The sequence below is a fragment of the Aspergillus karnatakaensis genome (genome assembly GCF_047715665.1).
Source record: "Aspergillus karnatakaensis strain CBS 102800 unplaced genomic scaffold BJY04scaffold_15, whole genome shotgun sequence".
NCBI classification, from domain to species: Eukaryota; Fungi; Ascomycota; class Eurotiomycetes; order Eurotiales; family Aspergillaceae; genus Aspergillus; species Aspergillus karnatakaensis.
Genome location: NW_027395727.1, coordinates 362,912 through 389,637, shown reverse-complemented (window position 1 = coordinate 389,637; position 26,726 = coordinate 362,912). Strand labels below are relative to the sequence as shown.

Genomic DNA, 26,726 nt, shown 5'->3' with positions numbered 1-26,726 from the left:
AGTGCTTGTGATGGTTGGTGGATTAAGTTTAGGCGGGAGCTGGTCTCGTTCAATAGGAATGATAGGTATATCTGATGCATTTATCGTTTTGGCGAACCTCGAGCAGCGTTACTTCTTTTATCTGTGCCTCAAGAATACATTCCTTGCGTGCTGCATAACCTCGAAAGCTTTGAGCTGAAGCTTAGGTCCTACATATCTGTACGACCTCAAAGCGACCGGGCATCGAAGAATGATGTTTGGAATGATAATATTCATAATATTCAAGGCAACCCTAACTCCAGAGCACCGATGCATATAAAGTGATTGCTAATTAGGAACTGGGTACAGTAGCCCAGTAACAAAGGGACATCGCCCGGCAGGATTATTGAACACAGGCGGTGCCAACACAGTACTGATTATGGAGCACTAGCTGTCCGTGGATTAATAAAGGCCGAAGCGGTTCTGCCAGCCGTCCGTCCGTGGGTTCAAGACAATGCGGTAGGGGAACGGGTTCGATTCACTTGTTGTAATAGGTGGGATATGGTCTTTGTCGCGGTTCACGACGGATAGGATCTTCAGCGCGGCCTTTTGGAGCATGTTCTCCATTGCTTTGCGGACTTTTGCTCGTTCTATGACATTCCATCATATTAGCTCAGCTCGGCTCGAGATATATGTATGACTTTGGGGTGTTGGAGACAGAACCGACATACCAGACTCTGTCCTCGGCGTCGCAATCGTCACATCTAGATTCCACACCTCCCAACAGACCTCCTCATCACCCTTTCCTGTCAAATTAGGGAACCAAATCCCTGAGCGCCTGCGCTTCTTCTCGTAGAACTCAACGGCGATTCGTCCGCGAACGCCGCCGCCTCCACTCCCGCTTGAGTCATGAGTACCCGAGATCGACGAGGAGTGATTGCGGACTAGGGAGCTGATGCGCGAGTCGATGAGGGTTTCGAGGTCTACGTCGTTGATGGCAGGGAGGGTGAAGTCTAACACGTCGAAGGTTGTTGGGCGGATGGAGGGGAAGTATCGGTGGAAGAAGATTAAGTTGAGGACGCCTGCAGACAAGGGTGTAAGTTCGGTATTTAGAGTTGCGGGGTGAGCACGAACCTTTGAGGACGTCCCTGACTGTTGTGGTATCTGCGAAGATCTCTAGGAAGTACTCCGGAGGGGTTTTGCGGGGCTCCATGGTGATGACGGCGGGGGAGGGGAGGGAGGTAGATGTTGTAGTATGGAGTAAATGAATCTTCTTATGCGATCTTCTGGCCCTGCTTTGCTTCCTGGTACCTCCAAGGCTAAGAGCGCAGAATGGTGGTGGTGCCGGTGACGGACCCAGCTATGACGGCGAGCTGGGTCGGAAAGCTGTCCCGCTACGTGGGGGAGATAAGGCCGTGTGGATGTTGGGGGTGGAAAGACTGCCCGGTCGAGGGAATGGTGGAAAGTTCAGATGTCGTAGACTGCCTTTTTCAGAGGGAGCATCTGTAGGAATGATTTCATGGAGGGCGCATCGTGTCGAGGGCGAGAGAAGGCGCCGTTGTCATGATCATTAAAGAAAGGGACAAGAATCCTCATCCGGGGAGGACTCTGGTTCCCTGAAACTTACGTAGACGTATAGCTGGTACCAAGTTACCCCGCAACATTGCAATGAAAATGTGTAATCTATAACATGCGATACGTATCATTCTACATTCTACCCTTGGGATTTATTGCTGTTACTTGAGAGTATACTGGTTTTTACCGCGCGAGAGCTGTCTGCTCTGGATCATCATGCGTGCATCATTTATGCTCTAAAACTACCCTAGGAGCAGACTCGGAATCTGTGCTGGTCGCGTATGGATGTGACATTACGGCGAACCCCGTGACTTCAGCTGCTGACCTCCAGAGTAGAGACAAGGACGTCAGTATGTTTTGCTGTATAGTTGAAGTTTAGAAAATGCCAAAACAGTCCGCAACTACGCCCGGCTGAACAAGCGCTATACTCCGTAGTTGACGAGGGCTTGGGACCAAGTTGGTGGTTGTCCACGTTCCATATCAGAAGGCAATCGTTTAGCCGAGGCCGCCTGGAGCTGGCTGGCTGGCATCTCCGACCGTCGGTTGCTCCCAACGCCATCAACAACACGGCCTCCTTTCTTGCTCCATCTTTTCTGTGCCTGAATTCTTCACTCCTCTTATTCTAATGTACAGTTAATCTCCCATTGTATGATGAACTGAACCGGGCCCATACTTCGCCGAAGCTAGATTCCGACTCCCCTTACTCCACCATGATCAGTGCTACGAGGAGCTGGTTCCGGCGCAATCGCAAGACCCTCGCAATCGGCACAGGCGTTATTGGAGTGGGCTACTTGGCAGGCCAATATGTGATATCCAAGATCTCGGAAGCACGAGAACGTATGAGCAGTGATCGCATTGCCCGAGAGAAGTAAGTAGCCCGTCTCCTGCTATCTATTTCCGACTCGCGTGCTCGGCAACGCAAGCTGACTATGTGCCCCCCACCACACAGCTTACGGCGGCGATTCGAACAGAACCAGACCGATTGCACATATACAGTATTAGCATTACTCCCGACGGCAGCGGAAGACATACTCGAGGCTTTGCCCGTGGAGGAATTAACAAAGGAGCTGCAGAGGAAACGCGCGGAGCGGTTAGCTCGTCTCAATGCGGGAGAGGGGACAGCAACAGGGTCAGACATGAGCTCTGTAGCGCCGAGTCTGTCTGAGGATGATCGAAAAAGCTTATCGGGCGAGTCATTCATTCGTACCAGCCAGCTGGGCGATTCGGCAATTGCAGGGGACGATGCATTGCCTCAACCGAAGCGGAATAAGACCCAGCTCTGGAATGAGGTTAAAATCACTTGTACGTCACAGAATGCACTCTGTGCGTCTTTAATGTCTCGCGACTGACTGTGCTTAGCGATCACGCGGGCCTTCACCCTCATCTACACCCTCTCCCTGTTGACGATCTTTACGCGAGTTCAACTCAACCTCCTCGGCCGACGGAACTACCTTTCAAGCGTGATATCCTTAGCCACCCCTGCAGATTCATCGACTATCAGATTAGAAGATCACGATGACGATTTGACACAGACACTGGGAAATGACTTTGAGACGAATAGACGGTATCTCGCTTTTAGCTGGTGGCTGCTTCACCGTGGCTGGAAGCAATTGTTGGAAGAAGTTCAAGCTGCGGTGGTTGAGGTGTTCGGTCCTCTAAATCCCCGAGAGGATGTTTCTTTCGATAAATTATCGGAGTTGACCCTGCAAGTTCGGAGGAAGATTGAAGGAGATAGTGAGGAAGACAGGAAGTATGCTTCTACTCTCGCGCATAATTCCCGATGGATCCTTTACTGACCGGCTCTCAGGCACCGTAAATGGTTGGCTTATCTGCTTCCCCCTCGAGAGGAGGAGGATCACCTGCTGGAGGAATCTGGGGTTCTTGGGGTTACAGAGCCTTCGACTTCCCAAACAGTAGCAACTCTGCGACACCTTCTAGATGAGACAGCTGATCTCATAGATTCACCGACTTTCACCCGTGTTCAAATGCTTCTCAATAACGAGTGTTTTGAGACGTTGATTCAGCAGTGCAAGGCGGATGCCTTCAAGTCCAGCGGCCCTGTGGCAGCTCCCCAGTCTTTCACATCTGTCGCTACCGTTGTCCCGATCAGGGAGGACTCAGCTCTCAAAACAAAATTGGCGAATGTCCTTGCTGTGCTAGCGCGACAAGCACATGTCATTGGCAACGGAACAACGCCCCCTAATCTGTATGTGGTCGCTATGGATCAAGGCGTGCGGGAGTTGGAAGCTTTTGCGGCGGTCGTGTATAGTTCAAATTTCGACTCAGAGCTTCTCGGTGCTGGGTCAAAAGCAGGGTCTTCGATAGGCACGGCACAGGTAACGGAGTCGGCCTCTTCATCGCCTGTAATTGTTGGCAAAGACGACGAGTCTGACCAGGGGCGTCTGGATGTGGTCACACCGGTAGTGACTAATGCTGACGATGGCGCCTGGGAGAAGGCCTGGGGAAGGGCGTTGGACGACCAGCCAAGCAGTGGGCCGGCTGCATAGGTGAGAAGCGACCGACTATAGATCTGATCGTGATACCAATTACATCTTGATTTGTAAGATAATTTTTGATTGAGCTGAAGGACACAATCTACGGACCCAATCAAGCACTATTATAACCTCCGGTGCAGGAGGCTATGGGCACAGGCACACTGTTTGTTCTCCATATACCCTACGGTCTACGCGGAACCCGGCTGCTCGAGGAGGGTCCATACAGTTACATAATACCCGTGAGATCTTGCGGGGAAGCCGAATAACCGATCATTTTGAGGGGTAGGCGATAAAGGTCCCCTACAGATTACAGAGAGTCGATGAGGGGAAGCCAGCCCAAAGGATTCATATGCCTGGTTGAGTTGCATCCCAAACGCCTCTTGGATGCTAAGGCTCTTGGAATTGCTTAAGATATCACCCCGCGGAGTAAGCCGAATGACAAAGACACAACCACTGTTGGCCGATGATCGTCTTTGTTCTTCCTTCGATGAGCGGTGGGCTCCCTGTGCTGCTGTGCTACTGGTGGTCCTATGCTGGTCCTGAGATGATCATCCCTTCTTCCGGACTGAAACTCACAATCCCCGATGATGTTCAGCGGACATCATGCGGAATTTTAATTTTTGGGACCTCCGTCTGCTGCTGACTCCTACATATGCATAAGGAATGCTTCTCTTCCTATGCTTTTCTTTTCTCACCTTCTCCTCTTCTTTTCTACCCCTCCTACGTGCCGGTCGAAGTTGGCAGCTTCGTTCTTCCCTGTCCCTCTCGAGCTGAGCTCTTCGCCTTGCCTCCGGTCAGGTTGCATCTCCGAGCTCGGACAAAAGCCGACACCGGCCAACCTTTCTCCAATTCCTCCCCGTATTTTTCAGATAGCGCCGGGTTTTTTTTTCTCACTTAAATAGCTTGTTGCTCCCTCTGAGTCACCAGGCTTGCTATTTTTCATTCAGTTGTTCTCAGTGACAGAAAAGCGCGTCGCATTGTATACAAAATGGGAGGTGCCGGTGCGTGGAGCCCTATTCATCCTTTCCCGAGCCATTAGGTGCTAATGTATAGACCGCGCAACAGAAGAGAGCAACAGCCCCTCGCGCGAGAAGGTCGAGGAGGGCGGAATCCAGTCGCCTGAGTCCCACGACCTCCCTCTCCTCACACAAACCACTGAGCGCAAGCTCATGGCCAAGGTCGACTGGCATGTCGTTCCCTGCTTGTGCATCATGTATCTGCTTGCCTTCCTGGATCGGTATGTGCGCGCCTACTCCTAGCTGTCGCAAAGTATTTGCGACCCGAAATTAATGGTTCTTTCTGGTCTAGAGTGAACATCAGTAATGCGGCGGTCCTGGGCATGACGAATGACTTGGGCATTGTCGAGGGAACGAAGTACAACACGGCATTGACTATCTTTTTTGTTCCATATATCATCTTCGAGATCCCGTCCAATATCCTGCTCAAGAAATTACGTCCTCATGTTTGGCGTACGTATTGGAATTATCGTTCCGTTGGTCGGCGTCGCTGATGATTATAGTATCACTGTGCATGTTCTTGTTCGGCCTTGTCACGGTCACACAGGGTCTAGTCACGAACTGGGGTGGACTAATGACCACTCGTTGGTTTCTAGGTATGTACCTGCTTCCCACAGTGAGCTTCCTCCAGCTAACTAGATCGATGTAGGAATGTTCGAGACGGGGATGTTTCCTGGATGTAAGCGTCCTTTCCTATGATCAAGTCTCGTACAGTGCTGATTATTATAGGCTTTTATCTACTAGGAATGTGGTACAAGCGCAGCGAGGCCCAAAAGCGATTCAGTTTCTTCTTCAGCTCTACTACACTCGCCGGTGCTTTTGGTGGTGTCCTCGCGACGGGTCTCGGCAAGATGCATGGCGTCGCCAACCTTGCGGGATGGCGTTGGGTCTTCATCATTGAGGGTCTGCTTACTTGCGTGGTCGCCTTCATCTTGTTTTTTTTCCTGCCTGACTTCCCGGAGGAGGCCAAGTGGCTCACCGAGGAAGAGCGCGTGTATATGCGTGCCAAGTTGGCCAAAGATTCCGGCAGCGCTGGAAACGACTCAAGTATGGGCTTGCGCGACGTTTTGGCCGTTTTCAAAGACTGTAAGCAACAATGCCCCTGACTTTTTAGCTTGCCCTAACTTTACTTATAGACAAGATCTTTATTGGTGGTTTGATGTATTTTGGACAGATTGTTACGGCTTACGGTCAGTATTTGGTCCTGTGGAATTCTTTATAAAGAACCAGAATCTGACATCTTGCAGGCTATGCCTACTTTGCGCCGACTATTATCCAATCATACGGTTATGGACGTAAGTATTCCTCACCCTCCTGCGGGTCGTATAGCTGACCGGCTTTCAGCAATTGAAACCCAGCTATACTCAATTCCTCCCTGGGCATCTGCCTTCGTATTCTCCATGTGCATCGCTTTCATTTCGGACAAATTCCAACACCGACTTGCGTTCACTATAATTCCCATGTTGATCTCCATGGCTGGCCTCGGTATTCTCATGAATGTCCACGGGCAGGCGAACCGCAACGTCCAATATGGTGCTCTATTTTTAGTCACCGCGGGTGTCTATAGCGCAATGCCAGTGGTCGTCTGTTGGTACGCGATGAACCTAGGTGGCCATCGGCGACGCAGCGTTGGAACTGCATGGCAGGTCGGTTTTGGTAACAGTAAGCAATTCCTCGGTTCGTTCCAAGAGTCAACGTTGCTAACTATATTACAGTTGGCGGAATTGTTGCAACATATTCCTTTCTTGCGGAGGATAAAGCGACTTTCTACAGAACGGGCTTTACCATTGGTGTGTCGTTCCTTGCTTTCTCCTGCGCCTGCTGTATCGCCTACTTCCTGGCAGTGTGGCACCAGAACAAACAGCGGGAGCGGGCCCTTGCGAGTGGTGACCCTCGTTACGAGGAGGAGGACCAGGAAGTGCTGGGAGACATGGCAACGAAGTTCCGTTACGCATACTGATCCTCCCTAGAAGATCATTTGATGATCTGAAGAAGCCGTTCCTCGAAAAGCCCATAGGGCACGGCGAATCATATACCCTGATTCTATGAAGATGGAACATGGCCTTACCATATAAGATAACATAGAAGAAAATATACATAATTTATCTGTGTCAGTTACCCATAGAACCCACCCAATTGATGTCATGTTACTGGTACGCTGCTGTTGGGCTCGGTAAACTGACAACAGCTTGCACGTGATCTGTCACCTGACTAGGGTTTCTGACGCACACAACCTTAAGTAGCTCTTCCGCGCCCGGTCTCCATCTCTCTTCCAACCATCTTTCATCGTCGCAGAAGTGTGAGTACCAGCTTCCATCTGGCCTCAATGGCTATTAACAACCCATTGAACTGTGTCTAATGTTTACCTTAGTCACTCTACGAAGATGAGAGCCAAGTGGAGAAAGAAGCGCGTTCGTCGTCTCAAGCGTAAGCGCAGAAAGATGAGGGCTAGATCGTGAGTTATCCTCTGCATTGGCATTGAGTGGCATTGTCTTACCCTACTGCAGCAAATAAACGACTCGCCCAATCCATCTCAGCTTCACATGTTAAGCTCGTGGTTGAATCTGAACACGACAATTAACGACGTCACGATGATGATTTGATTGTTATCGATACGTGGTTCGCCTTCTTCAATGGGGCCCGTCTGGTCTTTGGTACATACAAATGCCCTTCATGTTTATCTACCGCTCGAATTCGGAATCTGTCACTCAACTGGATCCTCCGTCCCGATCACTCGCGAAAAGGATACGAATGTCCATCCAATCCCTCGGATTCATATCAACGCTTTCGATTTTCTTTAGACCAGATGGTGGGGTTGCGTCACGTAACCCGTTTACTCGGAGGGGCTCAATGTGCTCAGTGGGGTTGGGGAAATCAGTGAAAATAGTGACAGATAATCTTTGTCTTCCTGTATTATCTTGCGCATGCGCTGTTTTTCTTTCGAGTTTGGCGTGGGAACTGGTCAACTACCAATTCGGATTTTTGACATCAGCCTCGGTTGGTGCACCTAGAGTTCGAGTATGGAAAGGTCTCCGAGAGTTTATCATATCAATTCACGAAACAAAAGTTCCGAACTGCATCAATCCATCGTAAACTGTAACTTTAGTGTTCAATCCTTGAGTACTTCTCCCAGTAGTATGAGTTCTGTTCTGATCTGAAGTTCTGAACCCATCTCCGAATCTCCAGTCTGTGCACTGTGGGATCGTTTTGTTCTCCGCCTTGCGCCTCACCGCCTTCACTTTTTTCTCCAACTTTTTTTGCAGCAGAAGCAATCTTTTGCGCCCAGCAAAGTCTAAGCTTAACATCTTAACGCTCATATTCTCACACAATGGCCTCGGATAAGGCTGAAAAGAAGCGCAAGCGCGCCTCCGACCGTCACGAACGGCCCACCAAGAAGCCCGCGCTGGACCTGCAGAGTCTCCCGCCGCTGAAGGCTAGCCTTATTCACGACGATAGCGAGCTCGCACCAGTGCTCAGTATGCGATAACATTTTCTTAATACGAAAGCTGACCAAAAGCTAACTTACTATTGCCAGTCAATACGCCCGGAGTTATTTCGCAGCCGAACATCCACCTCAACCCGTATCTCAAGGATCGCAGCAAAGCCGTCTCCCGCCATTCGACAGGGAACCATGGCATTGATTCGACGGAACTACTGCTGCAGTCTTCAGATCACCCCAAGTTAGATTTTGTCGGACGGGAGGCGAATGATGATGCTGATTCCCAGCTGAAGCATTACGTTGCTGTTGTTGACCCCGCAAGCAAAACATGGGAGTTTGTTGAGATTAGGAGAATTACTTTGCGTGGAGCAGTGAGGAAGGCTTCGACGGAAGAAGACGAGGAAGAGAGCGAGGACGAAGAAACGGTTCGCTTTACCCTGACCTCCATAAGTATTGGTAGGAAACTAATGCCAGACGACACAGAAAACCATGCGCGAACAACGAACAGACCTCACATATACCTTCGGTACCAAGAAATCACGAAAAGCGACGCAATCCGTGGCTGAGAATGCCCAACTCTCCAACGCCCCCGAAGGCGCCGCGACGGCCGCCGAGTCCGCTCTCCTCGATTCCATGCCCGCCGAGTCTACAGACATCGCAACCAAGGCCGCCGCCGTGCAGGCCGAAATCCAAGCCGCAAAGCCCCTCCCTCAGGCCAACCTCGACGCCAAACTCCCCTCCGAGGTGTATTCGCTCGAAACCCTCATCCCCAACGGCAGGGCTACCCTCCGCCAGCTTCCCATCAAAGACTGGCAGGATACCATCGAACAGGGCCTCTCGGTCAACACCACGTCACGCTACGTCTCCAACCGTGTCACCGACATCTGCGAATCCGGAAACACAACACACATCCAGATCCTCCGCTTCATCCTCCTCCTCCTCGATTTCTCCCGCTCTCTCAAAGGCGGCAAACCCGGTGGCTCCGGCCGCGGCAGCAAACGCCTGCCTACTCACGACGACCTCCGCCGCATCCTCTCCAGTGGCTCTGCCTCCGAAAATTCCTCCGAAAGCTCAATTCCCGACCCGATCATCGACGCCATCCGCCGCAGATTTGCTCCTGGCGGATCTCAACTTTCTAAGAACGACGTCACCCTTCTCCACACCACAATCTGTGCTCTTTCTCTACACATCCCTCCTCAGCCAGTCAACGACGGCGTTCCGACGCCCAATGGCGGGAACGCGCCTAATGAGCTCGCTACAGACCCCTCTGACCTGCGCGACGACCTTCAGCTTGAGAACGCAGATATTCTTCAGTATTTCCGTGAGCTAGGATGCCGTGTCGATAAACCCAGGGAAACAGAGTTCGCCAAATGGGGCATCCGCGGAGGCAAGGCTGAAGCTGCGACACGAAGGATTGCCAGACTTCGCCTCCCAGTGGAGTTCCCGAAGGTCAGCCGCGCCGGCGGAAGGAGGAGGTAAGGGTCACGCTTTATACCTTTGTTTTCAGATGGTTCGCCGCGTTGCACGGTACTTGTGTATAGAATTGGCAGGAGGGAGACGAAAAAAGGAATGTCTGTCTATGTAACCGGCGTTGAATATTGGTTCCTCCAACTTACTGTTCATACCTCCGCGATTTTGCCTCTTGATTCCAATTTACATACGTACTTGGGTAGAACATCCGCACTGCCTTGCCGTCACGCCGATTTAAAAAGAAAAGGAGATAAAAAGAGGCTCTACCTTTCACATACTGTATGTTCCAAAGCAACCTCCAGACTTTGTCCAGGAGAGAACCCGTTGCGCTTGCCCTCTTGCCCTATGGTATGCACTCTGACCCTTAATGCCCGCTCTTCCCCTCTCGACTTGCAACAGGTCAACGACCGGCCGGTCGTCTTAACTAGTATACTCTAGTTTTTTTTGCTGATGGTGTTAACTTTTAAAACTATATTCAACAACAGGCAAGGTGGCCGAGCGGTCTAAGGCGCGCGGTTAAGGCTTCCAAATTCGGATCCCTCCTCTTGATCTATCAAGTTTCCGCGTCATTAATTTGGCGTGGGTTCGAATCCCACCCTTGTCATATTATTTTGTTCTTTTGCTGTGTGTCGGTAGGTGGTAGGGTAGGATTAGATAGAGTGATTGATTTTTTTTTTGATATTTGGGTTGGTCAAGAAAGAAGGAATGGAGGGTATGGTTGTGGAAGTGGCGTATGAGACGGTATCGGGTAGCCTGCGCAAAGGGCCGAAAGGAGAAGGGGACTTCGAGAGGTGTGTTGAAGGATGATGGTATGCTCTTGTGATTCATATGTGGAATGATATATAGTTGTGCTTTGTAGTGTATGGTGGAGCAAGATATTAATTGTCTAATTTATTGCTCATCTCACATACATACCACTATCAAGTTCACACTGTCACCAAAAACTTCTTATTGGCCAAACATGACTTGAGAACAGCTACAGATGATTCAGAAAAGGATGAAATAGGATATTGACATCCGTACGTATTTGGACCTAGTATCGATGACGGGCCGGTCCTATTAAGGCATCCATCAAAACTGGCGAGTGACTCGACCAGGTATAATCAACTATCTAAAGAGCGGACGGGAGGGCTATATAGTATACGCATCCCATGTAGACGACACCACAATGCAGCCTACTTAAGCAGCAGCTGCAACGGGAATTGAAGTAGCAGGGGCAGCATCAATTGAGCCAATAGCCTGCCCGACCTTTATGCGAGGGGCCGTCGCGGCCTGAAACTCACGTTCCACAGCAGCCTCTAGGGTTTCATTCGTCTGCATGTTCAACTGGGCGTCAGACCAGATTGGTTGATTCTCAAGCTCGGCGGATTCGACACCAACACCGACAAATCCACCCATTGATTTCCAGTCGCTCGCGCGCCTGATACCGAGTTCCTTCCAAACGGAATCGACTGCCTGGACAAGGTGGTCACGGAGCTCCCTGGTGTGCCCGGGGGTGGGGGTAATTCTGAGACGTTCCTCGCCGCGCGGCACAGTGGGGTAGTTGATGGCCTGGACGTAGATGCCGTGTTCCTCAAGAAGCTTGTCCGAAGCCTGCCTGGCAATTTCTGCATCACCGACTAGCAGAGGAACAATGTGGGAGGGGTTTGGAATGACAGGAATATCCAAATTCTTGAAAGACTGCTTGACAGCACGGGTGTGTAACTGTTGCAGAATGCGGTCTTGTTGGTGGCGGGATTGGTACTGAATCGCAGCATCCGCACCAGCCATAGTGGCAGGTGGAAGGGAGGTGGTGAAAATGAAGCCGGGAGCGAGGGAACGAATAGTGTCAATTAAGGCAGCAGAGCCGGCGATGTAGCCTCCAACGCATCCATAGGCTTTCCCCAAAGTACCGGTGATAATGTCGATCCGATCCATCACCGTGCCTTTGGTGCTAAGGGGGGTTGCAGTGTCCTGAGAAGCATAAACTTCGTAGTCGAGATGCTCGGCAACTCCGGCACCATGCGGGCCATACATGCCTACGGCATGGACCTCATCCAAAAAGGTGATGGCACCGTACTTGTCGGCCAAGTCACAAATCTGCTCAATGGGAGCAATAGAGCCACACATGCTGTATACCGACTCGAAAGCAATAATTTTCGGGACATGCACCGGCAGAGATGCTAGCTTTGTCTCGAGATCAACTAGATCGTTGTGCTTGAAGACCATTTTCTTGGCTCCAGAATGACGGATGCCCTGGATCATCGAGGCGTGGTTAAGGCTATCAGAGAGAATGACGCAGTCGGGCATTTTGCTTCCCAAAGTAGCTAGAGTTGCATCGTTGGCGACGAAGCAGGAGCTGAAAACCAGCGCGCCCTCTTTACCGTGAAGCTTTGCAAGAGTGTTCTCCAATCCCACCGCATGTTGGTTGTGTCCGGAGATATTGCGAGTTCCTCCCGCACCAGCTCCGTAAGTATCAAGTGTGGTATGCATAGCAGAAAGTACCTCTGGGTTGCGGCCCATACCAAGATAGTCGTTGGAGCACCAGACAGTCACCTTCTCTTCCTTCGAAGCCGTATGAGCGCGGGGGAACTCCTTGGCGAGACGGTTGATGTTGTTGAAGTAGCGGTACGACTTGTCCTGATGTTTCTTCTGCAACTCAGCATCGTAGAAAGCGTTGTAATCGAATGGCGTGGCCACGGGAGCACCGGGAGAACGGCCAGATACAGCCGCGGCTGGTCCAACATGCGGTTTGGCGGCGGTCTTGGAGAGGTCGGGCTGGACTATAGTGACTCACTGTCAGTACTTCATTCAGTCAATTGATGAAGCGAGGGTCACATACGCCTTTGAGTCTCCTTTTGAAACTCATTGCTCATGTTGGCGCCATTGCCTCCTGTAGAGTGTAGGGCTCTCTTTCCCGGAGAGACTCGGCTAGTTTTGCTGGATCCGGGCACACCAGCAGCGGTCGAGGTAAATCGCTTGGTACCGGTCAGGCGAGCGCTTTGAACGGCTAGGGCCTTGCTCATAACAGGGCAGCGACGGGCCAACCTCTGCAGATTGGACATGGTACCACCGCCAGGGCTGGTGCTGGGGCGGGTAGCGGTAGCCAGCGAACGGAGGGTGGTGGGAGAGCTGCGCTTGAGAAACGGACACATGGCCCGAGACTGTTGGAGAAGGGCCTCCATTCTGACGTGTGAGACCTGGATTGTATAGAGAAAGGTTGGAGTGAGGGATTGAGGAGGAGAGAAGGGCGGGCGAAGACTCAATGAAGAATGAAGGGGAAGATCGAGGCCCTAAAATACAGAGGGACACCGGGATTCGCAGGCAACTTGTGGAAATTTCGGCATCTCGAGGTGAATCTCGGCCAAGGCGGTATTACTTAATACTGTGGGGTGAGGGGCTCTTTGCCACAGGGGGAATAGCGGCTGACGATCAGGCCGGCTGCCATTGGTTGATCCAGCCGCGGAATTGCATCCTTGCCCAAGACTGCAAATTACCACTAGAAGTGGAACTGACTAATTATTCCACTTGCGATACAGCCATACACAGACCCCGGTCCGCATACGCATCTCTGTAGTCAAAGGCCGTATGCATTTGCAAATGCCATTCGATTTTGATTCCATGGCCCGCTGGCCGAGGCTAACGCTTCCTGGAGAGACTTGCCGGGATCCTGCCTGTGATACTCAGGCCACCTGACTATACTACTCCGAGTCTCCGAAGTATCTCCAGGGAGTCCACTGTCATCTTGACTCAGACAAGTACATTCAGTATCACGTAATCCCCTAAAGCTGCTCATTAAACGTCGATGCATGCATGTGTATAAAGGACATGTCTACCTGGCATCATGCTTCCCCCACTTGATCGCCATCTTTATCTTTAAAAATAGAATAATGTTAATACAAGGCAAATAGAGTCGCCCCAGAGAGACAAGAGAAAGGAAATAGAAAATAGCAGATCAAAACAGCAACGCCTTCATGCAGTAGTAAAAAATCACCAACTTATCCACCCAAGCCTCCGTCACCGTCTATAAGACGAAGTCGTTCTTTCGTAGTCTTGGCTCTTTTGGACGTCCCCTTGCCACCACGTCCCCGTCCTCGTTTGGCAACCGGTGTGGCAGCTGATGGTGTTCCAATATTCTCTGCTGTAGATACCGGGGTAGCAGCCCCTGATGGTTTGGCGCTAATATCATCAAAGTTTCCTTCGCCTGTAGTGATTTGTGATTAGCAGTGATAAACGCACAAGATCATGGCTGTAATCATACCTTCGTGATACATATCATCCAATGTGATATCCCTCTTCTTCTTCTGTGCACTCTTTTTGCCGCCCTTACTCGCGCCAAACGTTTCACCACGTTCAGCGGCTTCTCTCTCCTTTTGTTCGATGAGCTCCGCCTGTTCATCATCGGCCAGCCACATAGCAATATCCTTGGTTTTGCTTTCGCGGTTACGAGTGTTGAAGTCAACACCGCCCGCTGCGCCACCGGAAATAACCACGCGTTGCACCTCCTCCTTTTGTAAGGCTCGTTTACGGATGCGCTCTTCGATAGTATTGCGAGTAATAAGGCGGTACACCGTAACTTGTCTAGTCTGGCCAAGACGATGAGCTCGGTCCATGGCCTGTGAGTCGATGGTGGGATTCCAGTCCGAGTCGTAGAAGATGACGGTGTCTGCGGCAGTCAAGTTGATACCCAAGCCACCGGCGCGGGTAGACAAAAGGAACACAAAAATATCCGGGCGTTGCTGGAAGTCAGCCACCGTATCTCGGCGATCCTCGAGTTTTGTACTTCCATCCAAGCGGCAATACTTGTAGTTGCGATAGGTTAGATATTCCTCCATTAGGTCAATCATACGAGTCATCTGGAAATAAAGCAGCACACGGTGGCCTCCTGCCTTGAGCTCTCGCAAGAGCTCGTCAAGCTTGGCTAATTTACCGGAATCTGTGACGAATCGCCGCATGGAAGGCACTTCAATGTCCGTGTAACGACCCTTGGTTGAGAGCGGTTCGGGCAGCATTGGGGGGAAAGAGTAAGGGGTAGGATCCAGTTGCTGCTCGACAATCTGTTCTTCCACGGTTCTCGAAGGAACGTCGAATAAGGCGTGGCGGACCGGAATATTGAAGAGAGAGTCCATCGTCTCCTGAGCGGCTTCCTGTCCCGAGGACACGAGAGTGATCGGTGGTGCTGATGCCGCATATTTAGCGGAAGGTTCAATGACGTTAAGGCCCTCGCGTTCGAAAACGTTCTGAGAGACGTTCATAAGTTCCCGCATGTACCCTTCTGCTGCAACATCATAGACGGCTTGGCGGTCATTGCGTTGCACGATATTGAAGAGAGTATGGGGCAAAGCGGCGTTTGAAGACACATCGTCCTCGTCATCGTAGGCCACGTTAAGACGGGATAGCCTGTTCGTCTGTCCACGGCGACGAGTACTGCGCTCGAAGACACCTTGATGGGAAAGCTCGGCAGCTTCGCCGATCGATGTGTCAACAAAGCGCAAGAATGAGAAAGCCCCATCATCTTCGACACTCTGCTTGATGTTTTCCGGCGCAAAGATATTCATCAGATGGCCGAGATACTTGGCACGGAAGCCTGCCTTTGAATTGCTCGGCCCTGCTATATCAACACGGCCATCAGATTTGCAGAGAATGCGCGGCACAGTCAGCTCGATCAGATTACGCGTAGAGTAAGCGACGTCAACGCTGTGGCCTTCTCTAACAAACGAGGCGGTTTCCGCAAAGTGAGCCAGTGAGAAAGGTGACCTGGTTTCAGCCCGTTCAAAAAGATCAGGATGATTGCAGACCTTACGAAATTGCATGACCAAGTTCATCAGTGTTGTGCTATCCGTTTCGTCACCGACAGCAGCTTTCTCAATCAAGTCCATAATGCTCACGCGATTTCGTAGGTTGGTGTAATATGCACGTTGACGATAGGTGAGATCACAGAAGACATCCTTTTCGACCTTGTCGCCAAGCTCCTGTTGGACGTGTTTTTTGACTCGGCGCAACATAAACGGCTTTAGGATCATATGAAGACGTCTGAGCTGGTCCTCGTTGAGTTTCGTATTACTCTGTGCGTGCGATTCGATATCCTTTGAAAACCACTCGCTAAACTCATCGTGGGAGTCAAAGAGCGTAGGCATGATGAAGTGAAGAAGAGCCCACAACTCTTGCATGTTGTTTTGAATGGGAGTACCTGTCAGCAGAAGACGGTTTCGGCAACTGAACCCCAGCAGACTCTTCCAACGCGAACTCTGAGATGATTTGATAGCCTGAGCTTCGTCAAGGATCATATACTGCCACTTGACTTTCTGAAAGTATTGGGCATCGAGGACCACGAGCTGGTATGATGTTACAAGCACATGGAATTCGGACTCCTTGGTGTAAGTGATATGTTTGCGATCCCAGAATTTACGCAGGATCTTGCGGTCTTTGGCGGAGCCCCAGTAGGGCAGAACCTTGATGTTAGGGACGAACTTGGTAATCTCTTGTTGCCAATTGTGGAGAGTTGATGCCGGTGCAATGACAAGGAACGGACCCCAGATGTTGTGGACTTCGGCAAGGTAAGCCATGACTGAAATGGATTGAATGGTCTTGCCGAGACCCATCTCATCTGCCAGAATACCATTAATACCTTGCTCATACAAGTTGACGAGCCAGTTCAGACCCTTCAATTGGTACTCCTTCAACTTTGCCGTGAGCATTGTAGGCTGCGAGATCTCGATATCTCCTAAGCTGGTGGGATTTTGGAAATTCAATTCGCTGTCATCCATTGCATCCATGGGATTCTGATCAGGATTGAAAGCACGAGCTCTCTCTTGGGCCTGCTGAACGGCATTCTGTGCATTGGCCATAGCCGCCTGTCGCAGCGCGGTATCATCTTCTGCATCAAAGTCCAAGTCTTCAAAACTAGTAACCTTGGCGCCCACGCTGGAGGGTAGATCCTTGAGAGCTTCATCGGTGCCCTCCATCGCCTCATCTCCACCAGCACCTTGGATCTTCCGACCAATAAAGTGAGAGTAGAGTTCGGTCTGAGAGATTAGGAAGTTCAATTTACGTTTCTGGCGGTTGGCCTCACGCTCGGCTTCTGCCCTCTTCGCGGATTCAAGTTCTTGCTTCTCTGCAAGACGACGCAGATCACGCTCTTCACGTTCGTTGCGTTTCCAGAAAGACATCATCTCACGCATAGTCCGTTTAGCGCGGGCCTGAGTATCCTTCATGCTCTTGTTGGTACGCTCCTGCCATTTGCGGGACTGCTTGCTGGCCAACTGGGCCGTCTTGCGCAGATTCTCTTGACGGGTGCTCAGCGAGTTGACCTTCGTGCGGTACACCTTAGGGATATCTTTGCGTGCAATGTCCCTCCAAATCTGCTCATAGATTTGATTGTAGCCCTTCGACTCGTACGTGGAAGCGGGGATGGGGGTGGCTTCTTTAGAACGGCCCCCTCTGGCGTCCTTCTTAAGAGACTCTTTTCGAGGGTCTTCCTTCGGAGCAAGTGGTAACGGCTCGTCATTTTCCATAGCAGCATAGGCGGCCTCAGCTGCATCCTTTTCGGCTTGCTTCTGTTCCTTGGACTTTTTAGGCCGTGTAACAGGACCACCCCGGCCGGACTTGCGCCTTGAAGGCGAATTTCGTCCAATGTGAAAGGAGCTTGTAGTACCTCCTTCTAGGTTAGGAGCCAAAGGAGTGATCTCGCCGATCTCTTCTGGTGAGGTGACACCTTCCAGGGCCCTCTTGGTCGTCTTGATCTTTCTCTGTGCCCTTTCCGCTTCGCGTAGGAATTTGGCCTTCTCGGCAGAGTCCTGGGTCTCGTTTGCCTTAAGCTCTGCTTCAAGCTTTTTCTGCATCTCCATCCGCACAGTATTCTCCCGACGCCGCTTTCGCTGCATGTCCTTCTTCCGTTCCTTTTCATCCTGAACCTCCTTCGCTTGAACTTCGGCGATAACAGATTGTTCATTCGCAATCCGGAATCGCTCTGTGCCCGCGATGGCTTGCCTCTCAAACGATTTGCCGAGAGTAAGAAGGTAGTTATGGCGACGACGCTGCAGCTCGTGTTAGGGTGGCGGAAACATTAAGAATTATTTGGAGCTTACTTTGCGTCTGATCCCCTCGGCCCTTTCAATGTCCAGGACGCGCTTAGTCCCTTTCAAGATATACCGTTCTCGTTCTTTCTCAAAGCCTGGAGCCTCCACGTCACTTTTATTTGCATTATCAATGTCGGTTATGAGCTTGTTTATAATTTCAGTATCCTTTTCAGACAATAATTTGCGAGGAGGACGGGTAATTTTAGGAGCCTCTGTGACACCGTTGGATAGGGTTTCAGCACCCCTCTGGTCCTTATCTGTAGTGCGCCGGCGCCTGTCTGTACTAAGTTTTTTCTCTTGCCGTAACGCCGATGCGGGCGGGGCCGGTTCAAGCTCTCGGACTTGGTTCTGAGTAGGAGCCGGCGGAGGAGGGCTTAAACTTGTATCGTTTAACGATGGCGCAGCTGGGGTTAACCCTGGAGGGGGAGATGACCTCTTGGGAGGAGACCGCTCTTCAGTGGGCCCTGACAAAATGCTAGCGAATGACATGGGGTCTGCAGCACGAGCAGGCTTCTGTTGATAAACATTAATTCGTTAGTTTTGAGAAGTTGCGCCATGATATCGTTTTGTGGCTAATTGAAGCCAGGGCAAAACGTACCGTTTCCTGGGGAGGTGAGGCCTGCCTCGGCTCTCGCAACAGGGACGACGAATACGCAGGCACGCCATGGCTTGATGAGAAATGTGTGTCTTCCTTCTTCGGGGACACGTGGGGGTTATCTGCCCGACTCGACGGATGAGCGTGGGATGGCGTAGAAGGACCGTACGGAGATGCGCCGCTGCCGGGTAGCAAAGTAGCAGGATAGGGGCGCGAAAGCGGATACTGTGGGGTTCCTGTCGTTGAATGGGCCTGATATTGCGATGGCGGATCAGCTGGATGCTGCACGGGAGGCGCACCGCCGTTCAATGGAGGTAAACTGCCGGGTAACGGAGAAGGCGCATGGGAATAGTGAGGGCTCCGCGAAAGGTTGGGTTGCTGGAAAGCAGGAGGCGTTTGAGGTGGGCGCTGCTGGTATTGATCATTGTTGGGATAAAAATGACGCGGCTTATTTGGAGGTGAATATGCAGGATAACGAGATTGCTGAGTCGGAGACTGCGGGTTATATGGCGGAGCCCCCGTCATAGTGGAAGCCGCGTGTGTCCGAAACGCGGCGACGAGGATTTGGGGACAGGGACTGCCGATGAGGAGGAAGCAATTGGGATGAAAGTCAGTTGGGCATAGATTGCCAGGGTAGCTGGCTGGCGCCCACGCGCGGGAGGTTAGGGACTTTCGTCAAGGGAGCGATCACGCGTTCGTTTGTCGTCAGCTGTCGAGCTATCTGCTTGAGAAATAAACTATAGGCAGGCGAACGATGAGAAACGGGAGTATTGAGAAAGGAGTGGATGGATTCGAGAATTAAGATGAACGCTTTGGTCAGGGCGGATGAAAGGAGTGGAGGATGGGACGAAGAAGGCGAAGAAAATGAATGAGATGGAAAGGGAGTTCGCCTTACCGGGTTTGCCAGGAATCTTCTTTTGGGAGGGTCTGGCTCTAGTGTCTTCTCGTGTGCTAAACCAGCAAATCTTCGCGGGCAAGCTGTCTTCAGAGAACAGTGAGCTCAAGTTGATGCCATTGATGCTTGATCGTGTTCTTGAATCACGAGAAGTTGTGGACCAGATCAAGTGATAGGACGAGAGGGGCGTTGGATGGATGACGATAGGATGGTTGGTGCTGGCGTTGAGTCTGGGGATAGAGAAGATGAAGCGAAAGAGATGAAGAAGGAAAGGCGATGATGGACGAGAATGGATATGGAGCTGGAGATGGGATGGAGGTGCAGGTGGTGATGGCGATGGTGCTGGAACCGATCTTTCCCCTCGTGCTGCCCCTTTGCTTCGCCCAACTTTTCTACCTCTGTTCGTTCGTCCGCCAAACTTCTTTTCTTCTGCTGCTTGTCGGCGATCCGAACACGCTTCCTTTCCGTATTTGTATTACCGTTACAGAAGTACTCCACCGAGAGTACCGGCTTTCCGACCTAAACACTGCCAGGTTGATCTCATACTGCCAGCATTATGCCAATCCACCGCTGGCCGGGAAGCTCTGAGGTACTTTCTATCATTCTATGGTCTCTTGATACGAGCCCTAGAGCCGTATTCAAGACCGACTGTCAGAAGACCCGAAATAGACCGACAAGAAGCTATGGTGAAACAGATGACCCCCATTCTCCGCGTCATGCTCCTGGGACAGCTCGGGGTGTAATGTACTGTACGATACCACCTTGTCAGTACTATTGTAAATGAGATACATCGCCAGATTCAAGAAGCAGAGCCGTTCCGCAATCCAGCCCCAGCACCAGCCGCAAACTCTCTGCTCTCTTTCAAATGGCGTCTTTGTCAGAAGTGCTGTAGTACAGATTTAGCAAGTGTGATTATCGGGACCGGCGTTTGCTGCACTCCGCAACCCAACAACTGGTCTCAAGCAGGTTTATATGGTTGGCTCAATCATGATATGGGCCACATAGCCCATGGTGGGTGGAAATAGTGGACTTGCTGAAGATCAAAGAGGATAGCTGCGGGAGCCATCTTTCAACCACGACCTGGTAGCGCTACGAGCACGCATCCTCGAAAAGATCATTCAAAGCAATTGAGACACTATGCGGCTTTGCAATAATCAAAGACGAGAGTGAGACATCTTCATTTATCGCCTGTATGTCAATCAACGTCCGCCCGTTTCAGGAGGCGGTTAACATCAGTGCGGACCCGGCTGCTGCTGCATGCTGCAACTGTATGCCAAACATAGTTTATGGCCTGAGGCAGCAGATCCCAGAATAGAATAGCGCCAACGATCATCTCTATACGTACCCGTCCGACTCTTGAGATCGCATCGTCCCACCTCCGCAGCTGTCGGACCATCCCCGCACTGCTTGCAGCCTTTTCGCTCCCAATCCATTATTCTAGCACCCGAAATCAATCTTATTGGCATCTCGACAATGGTGCAAAAAGAGTCATGCTATGTAAAGCCGGGGACCCGGGTAGATTGCCCTTTAAAAGAGACTGATATCACCATCCGCTACATACTCCCGTCATGTACCGAGTATCTCACAACTCACCTCGAAATGACCTGATTTTAATTATTTCTTGAGCATGTATCTCACCCCATCATCTCCTGCGTCTTGTTATCTCACATCTAGAACGCCGACTAAAGTGTCTGTGGCGAGCCACTGGAATTCTCGTGTGACGTCGTCCACTTAATCTCTACCGTCATCTATCATGGCAGCGGAACTTTCTACCAATCGTCTGATGCACGCCTCTGCCAAACACCATCGAAATCGGGTAAAAGGAAGGCCCCCAATCAAGCGTACAGTGTGATTTTAATTCTCTCGTCACATTAAGGGAAACTCTGAGTGGAGCCACCTGTTCCTGTTTCTGAGCCTGGAAGAAAGCATGAGATGCGCTCTGATGTTATATAAGAGGCACCGGAAGCTCCAGCGAGTCTGAATTCTTTCCAAATTGTGTTACTGCAAATCCAATCTTCAACCCGTCTTTGATTTACTCTATTTCCAAGGCCTCCCAGGAGCTCCACGAAACTCACATAATCCACAGTCATGTCCCTTCCCGATACCCAATGGGCCCAGGTGGTTGAGAAGACAGGGACCCCGCCGGTCTACAAACAAATCCCGGTTCCGCAGCCAGGACCAGACGAAATCTTAGTGAAGATGCGCTACTCCGGCGTCTGCCACACGGACCTCCATGCCATGAACGGAGACTGGCCTCTCCCCTCAAAGATGCCTCTAGTGGGCGGACACGAGGGAGCCGGTATTGTCGTCGCAAAGGGTGAATTAGTCCAAGACAAAGACTTCAAGATCGGTGACCATGCCGGCCTCAAATGGTTGAATGGCTCCTGTCTTTCTTGCGAAATGTGCATGCAGTCCGACGAACCACTTTGCCCGCAGGCCTCGCTATCCGGATACACTGTCGATGGTACATTCCAGCAATATGCGATTGGCAAGGCCGCATTAGCTTCTAAGATCCCGGAGAATGTACCTTTAGATGCCGCTGCACCCATCCTCTGCGCTGGAATCACAGTCTACAAAGGGCTAAAAGAATCCGGAGCCCGACCCGGTCAGACTGTCGCTATCGTTGGCGCCGGAGGCGGCCTAGGCTCTCTAGCCCAGCAATACGCCAAAGCAATGGGATTGCGCACCATTGCCATTGATGGCGGTGATGAGAAGAAAGCATTGTGTGAGAAACTAGGAGCTGAGGTCATTCTTTCTCTTCTTTCCTGCGCAGATCATTGAAAGTGTGTTTCGATATGCTAACCCAGAATTGAGCAGGCCTACATTGACTTCACGAAATCCACCGACGTAGTCGCAGACGTCAAAGCCGCTACTCCAGGTGGTCTTGGTGCTCACGCTGTCATTCTTCTTGCCGTAGCCGAAAAGCCTTTCCAACAAGCAACCGAGTACGTCCGCTCTCACGGCTCCGTGGTCGCTATTGGTCTCCCCGCAAACGCCTTTCTCAGAGCGCCAGTTTTCACAACTGTCGTACGCATGATAAACATCAAGGGGAGCTATGTTGGTAATCGCCAAGACGGTGTTGAAGCGTTGGATTTCTTCGCTCGGGGTTTGATCAACGCTCCGTTCAAGAAGGCACCGTTGAGCGATCTGCCGAAGATCTTTGAGCTGATGAGTTCGTTCCCCCTTTCACTAGCAAACAATTCTGGCGCTGACGGTCTCTACAGAGGAGGGCAAGATTGCCGGTAGATATGTCTTAGAGATACCTGAGTGATCACGAGGTAGGAACGCTATAATAATGACGCGCTGGGGAAGTCAAGGAGGTACTGTCAGGAAAACAGCGACAGCAGGCCTCCTATTACGATGCTCTCTGCAATGGTTAGACACCAATAATCTATTCCGATTCCGTTCGCATTGTTTTTATGAATGAGCACTACCTTCCCCGCCTATGCGTATTGAAAATTTACAATTTCATGATAGAGAAAGAGACGCGTGTAACTCTGCCGTCGTCCTGCCAATTCTAGAGTCCTACCTTAGTTAGGTACCTTTAACTTGATCTATTTCTCAGCTCGGAGACGACAAGTCCCCCAGCCCGAGCTCTCAATGTCTGTCCCTGTTAATCGAGGACGACAGCCGAACCGTTCCAAAGCCTCCCCTCTTTCCAAGCCAGGTCAACCGACATACATCCTCGAGCTCTCAACCCTCTCACCGCATAATTGGAAGGCTCTGAGGATCTGTACCGCCCAGATATTGAAGCTTAGTGACAGACTCAGCCCCCACAACCACACGTCTGTCTTGCGGTCTCTTCTACGTCTAGTTTACAGCTACTTGAGCACCGGGTGTGGCACTTGACAGACCGGTTACTTCTGCTGACCAGTGACCATTCTGTATTTCCATATCGATCGTGTATATTGACCTTCAGATAGACATCCTTGCTCCATATTCTTTGGAGGCTGGCAGGGAGGCCGTGAAGGGAGCTGCTGATGAGAAGACAGCGGCTGTAATGCAGGTGGAACATAAGAGTTACCACGTACTGGTTCGGAATTCCCAAGCCTAGTTGGGAAGACACCCCCAATGTCCATTTGTAACCATAGTGACCGATGCCCCATCGGACCTTCTCGTGCTGCAGAGTCATAGGATAGGGGTAAGGAGCGACCAGGTACGGAGAGTAGTTTTGCGGAAGGAGCGGATTGTGGGACGTACCTAGGGTAGCGGCATGGTCAGTCACCTCCCACTATACTGAGCTTACATGGCTAAGTACCTACTAAGGTCGTCTCCTCTCGAAGCAATATTTCAAAGACCCATAAGTAGCTCATTGGTCAAACAGCTGAGGTATGTTCTACTTTGATGATGCTAAGGTCTAATTCAAAACCCGCATCTGGTGCTTGGAGGCTGATTTCCGACTTGAGTTGACAGATTTACCTTGTTCTTCCGCTACTTACGTTTCCCCCCCATTAGAGACGTCACACGAGGAGCAAGTTCTACAGCCGTATCTTCCGTTTCTACCGGCTACTTCATATCCAAACTTTCTTATGGACCCGATGAGAGATAGGTGCGCTGGTCTCTTAGTGATCCAGTTAGGCCAGTCAAAGTATGAAGTTCGTTCCCTTTACCCGGAGACAAGACGGGAAAAACTATGTCGTCCACTGGGGAAACTCATGACTGTGGGTCAAGATACAGACGTAGGGATAAGTCCACTACAGATCATGCAGGAGATGCTCGAGTTCACGCTGTATTGTAGGGAAGAAGTAAGTAGATCTACTATGAGAGAAAGAAGTGTATCCTGCGTCAGACAGAGCACCTTTACCGACCGAAATTCTTTTATCCCATTTTCACATTCTGGACATTCGTTCCAGGGGGTGTAGTTGATGAAGAGGGGGAATTCACCGTCGCCTGGGGCCCCTTATACGTCTTGCGCGCATACAAGAGGTAATACAGTAACGCTCCGCCCCAAAGAGCGCCGTTGATGACGACGGTATAGTTCATGTCATCAGCTGAGAGTGGCAGAGCAGTTAGTATAGCAATAAGAAAGAATGGAGGTACTAATCTTGAACAAAAGGATTAGGAAAAACACACCACTCGGCCCCGGTCCCAGGTTCGGAAACATGCAGAGCAAAATTGCAAACCCGAGATACACCACTGCGATCCACCCAATAACCCTGCTAGCCCTACCCGTGTAGAACACCCCGGGGTGAAATCGCTTCTCCCCCCAGATAAGGCGGGAGAGGATTGGCATCATCCAGGCAAGATCATTTCCCGCCACAGCGAGGGAGAAGAGAGCATTTGCGGCGGCGGCGTTGATGAGAGATAAAAGGCCGATTATGATTGCTGCAACGACGACACCCCAGACTGTTCGGGCGGGTTGGTAGCGGATTCGCGTGCTGACGTGCCGGAAAAAGGAGGAGAACGGGAGTGCGCCGTCGCGGGAGAACGCCCAGCTTTGGCGAGATGCGGCGATGACCTGCATATTGAGAGTTAGTCGGCATATCGAAAGTGTATGTGAGTTGTAGGGGAAAGGAAGTACCAGGCTGAGTCCCATGAAGAATTGGACTAGGGCTACGACAGCCATGAAACCGAGGGCACCGGGTTTCCCGAGACAGTCATAGTAGATCTATCAAAGAAATATCAGCGCTATTATAAGTAATATATGATGAGTCAGAATGTACTTGGGCCATCGGTTGACCGAATGCTGTCCCCACCACTGCTTCCAGGTCTGTGTCAATGACTGCAGCCATGACAGTAAGGGAAAGGAAGCCCAGGATACCGCACAACCCACAAGACCACAATATACCTAGTGGGACTGCACGAGCAGCATTTGTGGCCTCCTCGCTCATATGGACACAAGAGTCAAAAGCCCCAATTGTCCAAATAGGCGACAGCCATGCAAGCATGAAAGCCCATCCGCTCGGCCATGTTGTAAGATTCTCCAGATGCCCGAAGACATATGAGCCCGAATTGATCGCCCCTCCATTGACTGCTTTGCCGATAGGTAATGCGAGGACGGTAGCGATGACAAGGCCGATGTTTGTCACTATACATGCGGATTGAATCTTTGGCATGATCCTTGCAAAGAAGGTGGCGATCAGTCCATGGACAACCACGCAGCCCACATAAGTCCCGTAGACAACCGGTCGCGAAGCGGACCAAGTGCCGTCACGCGCAATCGAGACTATTGCAAGTAGCATGGTGGCAAACCCGTCTATCGAGTCAGTATAGCCACAATATAAGATTACTGGCACTCACAATCGATAGAACAAACACCACCAATAAGACCAATGGTGTTACTGTAACCAACCACGAAACTCAAGGGAAGCTTCCAATCCTCCCCGCTGAAATAGTGAGTCCAGAAGTAGAGGCCGCCAGCCGTGGGCATCGCGGAGGCAAGGTCGGCCTTTCATTGCCCGTGATCAGTCTCGAGGGTTCGCAGCCCAGTGGAGATTCCGGATCTTACCATAGCGAGCCCAACAACGAATATAAAAACACTTGCAGCCAACCATCCTGCGCTTCTAGTCAGTCCGTAGCTGATGTGGTGAGTCCATGGGGCAACCCTCACCCTAGCCAAGTCAGCATTACCACACTTATAGAAGAAGATGAGTGGTGGGCGCACCCAAACCATTCCCACCGGCCCGGCAGGTATAGAGAACGACAGTGTGGAGGCGATAGATGGCAACAGGCCCATGATACTAAACGCAATAGCGAAGACCTGCACTGTTGAGTAATGCCGCCGAAGTTCCTGCTTATAACCCAGGGTTGCTTCAGACATCAGTTGGCTGTGGCCTCACTGACAATGAGGCTCCGGGAGTGAACCGAAGCTTACCGAGCAACTGAGTGTCATCTCTATCACCAGTGGGCTCATCAGCCATGGTTCCAGATGGTCTCTGTGTTTTTCCCGCCATGGTTGGTATGGACTTCGCAGGATCTCGCTTTATGTGAGGGGGATAGTCATTCGCAGAGGAAAGGAGGGGATGAAGAGCTTAAGTGAGATAAGACTCGGAGTTTCTCGCGGCATGAAGGTGTGTTTGTACCCATGTACTCCGGGGTTGCGTAGTGCGTGATTTGACAAGGGATGATCGTGGCTCAATGGACACCCCTGCGATCGGCGCCGAGGATAAGACATCGTTATCAATGAGATGACCCGAGAAATCAATCTAGAACTGCGAACCAAAGATAAGAAGCAGTGATTAGCGTCTCTCAGAGCGTGGGCTAGGGTGGGAAGAGGAAAATTGACA

General features: G+C 51.1%; 7 protein-coding genes and 1 non-coding gene across 8 annotated transcripts; 4 read left to right on the top strand and 4 right to left on the bottom strand.

Annotated features, from left to right (window-relative positions):
- Positions 1-203: 203 nt before the first annotated feature.
- BJY04DRAFT_30155 (autophagy-related protein 101) lies at positions 204-1,298 on the bottom strand. The gene is made up of 3 exons (XM_073720088.1): positions 1,093-1,298; positions 690-1,040; positions 204-608 (listed from the first exon to the last, which is right to left on the bottom strand). Exons 1-3 carry the CDS (start codon positions 1,169-1,171, stop codon positions 421-423), a joined length of 618 nt encoding a protein of 205 aa, XP_073573097.1. The 5' UTR covers positions 1,172-1,298; the 3' UTR covers positions 204-420.
- Positions 1,299-2,243: 945 nt separating this feature from the next.
- Positions 2,244-7,004, top strand: BJY04DRAFT_206560 (MFS transporter; the record flags this gene model as incomplete). The annotated part of the gene is made up of 12 exons (XM_073713730.1): positions 2,244-2,401; positions 2,483-2,835; positions 2,893-3,267; positions 3,379-3,764; positions 5,153-5,265; positions 5,337-5,497; positions 5,548-5,640; positions 5,694-5,723; positions 5,774-6,134; positions 6,181-6,234; positions 6,345-6,706; positions 6,760-7,004. The coding sequence occupies 12 exons, from the start codon at positions 2,244-2,246 to the stop codon at positions 7,002-7,004; spliced, it is 2,691 nt and encodes an 896-aa protein (XP_073573096.1).
- A 1,368-nt stretch (positions 7,005-8,372) lies between these two features.
- On the top strand, positions 8,373-9,962 carry BJY04DRAFT_216580 (DNA-directed RNA polymerase I subunit RPA49; the record flags this gene model as incomplete). The annotated part of the gene is made up of 3 exons (XM_073715801.1): positions 8,373-8,520; positions 8,580-8,908; positions 8,967-9,962. 3 exons carry the CDS (start codon positions 8,373-8,375, stop codon positions 9,960-9,962), a joined length of 1,473 nt encoding a protein of 490 aa, XP_073573095.1.
- Positions 9,963-10,437: 475 nt separating this feature from the next.
- BJY04DRAFT_t58 lies at positions 10,438-10,557 on the top strand. Its single transcript has one exon. It is a non-coding gene; the product is annotated as a tRNA-Leu (tRNA).
- A 242-nt stretch (positions 10,558-10,799) lies between these two features.
- Positions 10,800-13,356, bottom strand: hemA (5-aminolevulinic acid synthase HemA). The gene is made up of 2 exons (XM_073710733.1): positions 12,775-13,356; positions 10,800-12,715 (listed from the first exon to the last, which is right to left on the bottom strand). Exons 1-2 carry the CDS (start codon positions 13,115-13,117, stop codon positions 11,133-11,135), a joined length of 1,926 nt encoding a protein of 641 aa, XP_073573094.1. The 5' UTR covers positions 13,118-13,356; the 3' UTR covers positions 10,800-11,132.
- A 329-nt stretch (positions 13,357-13,685) lies between these two features.
- ino80 (chromatin-remodeling ATPase INO80) lies at positions 13,686-19,130 on the bottom strand (the record flags this gene model as incomplete). Its single annotated transcript, XM_073718475.1, has 4 exons — positions 13,686-14,136; positions 14,194-17,968; positions 18,020-18,523; positions 18,609-19,130. 4 exons carry the CDS (start codon positions 19,128-19,130, stop codon positions 13,931-13,933), a joined length of 5,007 nt encoding a protein of 1,668 aa, XP_073573093.1. The 3' UTR covers positions 13,686-13,930.
- Positions 19,131-21,588: 2,458 nt separating this feature from the next.
- Positions 21,589-22,771, top strand: BJY04DRAFT_216577 (zinc-dependent alcohol dehydrogenase; the record flags this gene model as incomplete). The annotated part of the gene is made up of 3 exons (XM_073715800.1): positions 21,589-22,245; positions 22,318-22,672; positions 22,725-22,771. The coding sequence occupies 3 exons, from the start codon at positions 21,589-21,591 to the stop codon at positions 22,769-22,771; spliced, it is 1,059 nt and encodes a 352-aa protein (XP_073573092.1).
- A 1,423-nt stretch (positions 22,772-24,194) lies between these two features.
- BJY04DRAFT_216576 (putative GABA permease) lies at positions 24,195-26,393 on the bottom strand (the record flags this gene model as incomplete). Its single annotated transcript, XM_073715799.1, has 8 exons — positions 24,195-24,227; positions 24,334-24,491; positions 24,574-24,958; positions 25,022-25,108; positions 25,164-25,696; positions 25,741-25,888; positions 25,949-26,250; positions 26,315-26,393. 8 exons carry the CDS (start codon positions 26,391-26,393, stop codon positions 24,195-24,197), a joined length of 1,725 nt encoding a protein of 574 aa, XP_073573091.1.
- Between the last annotated feature and the right edge of the window lie 333 nt (positions 26,394-26,726).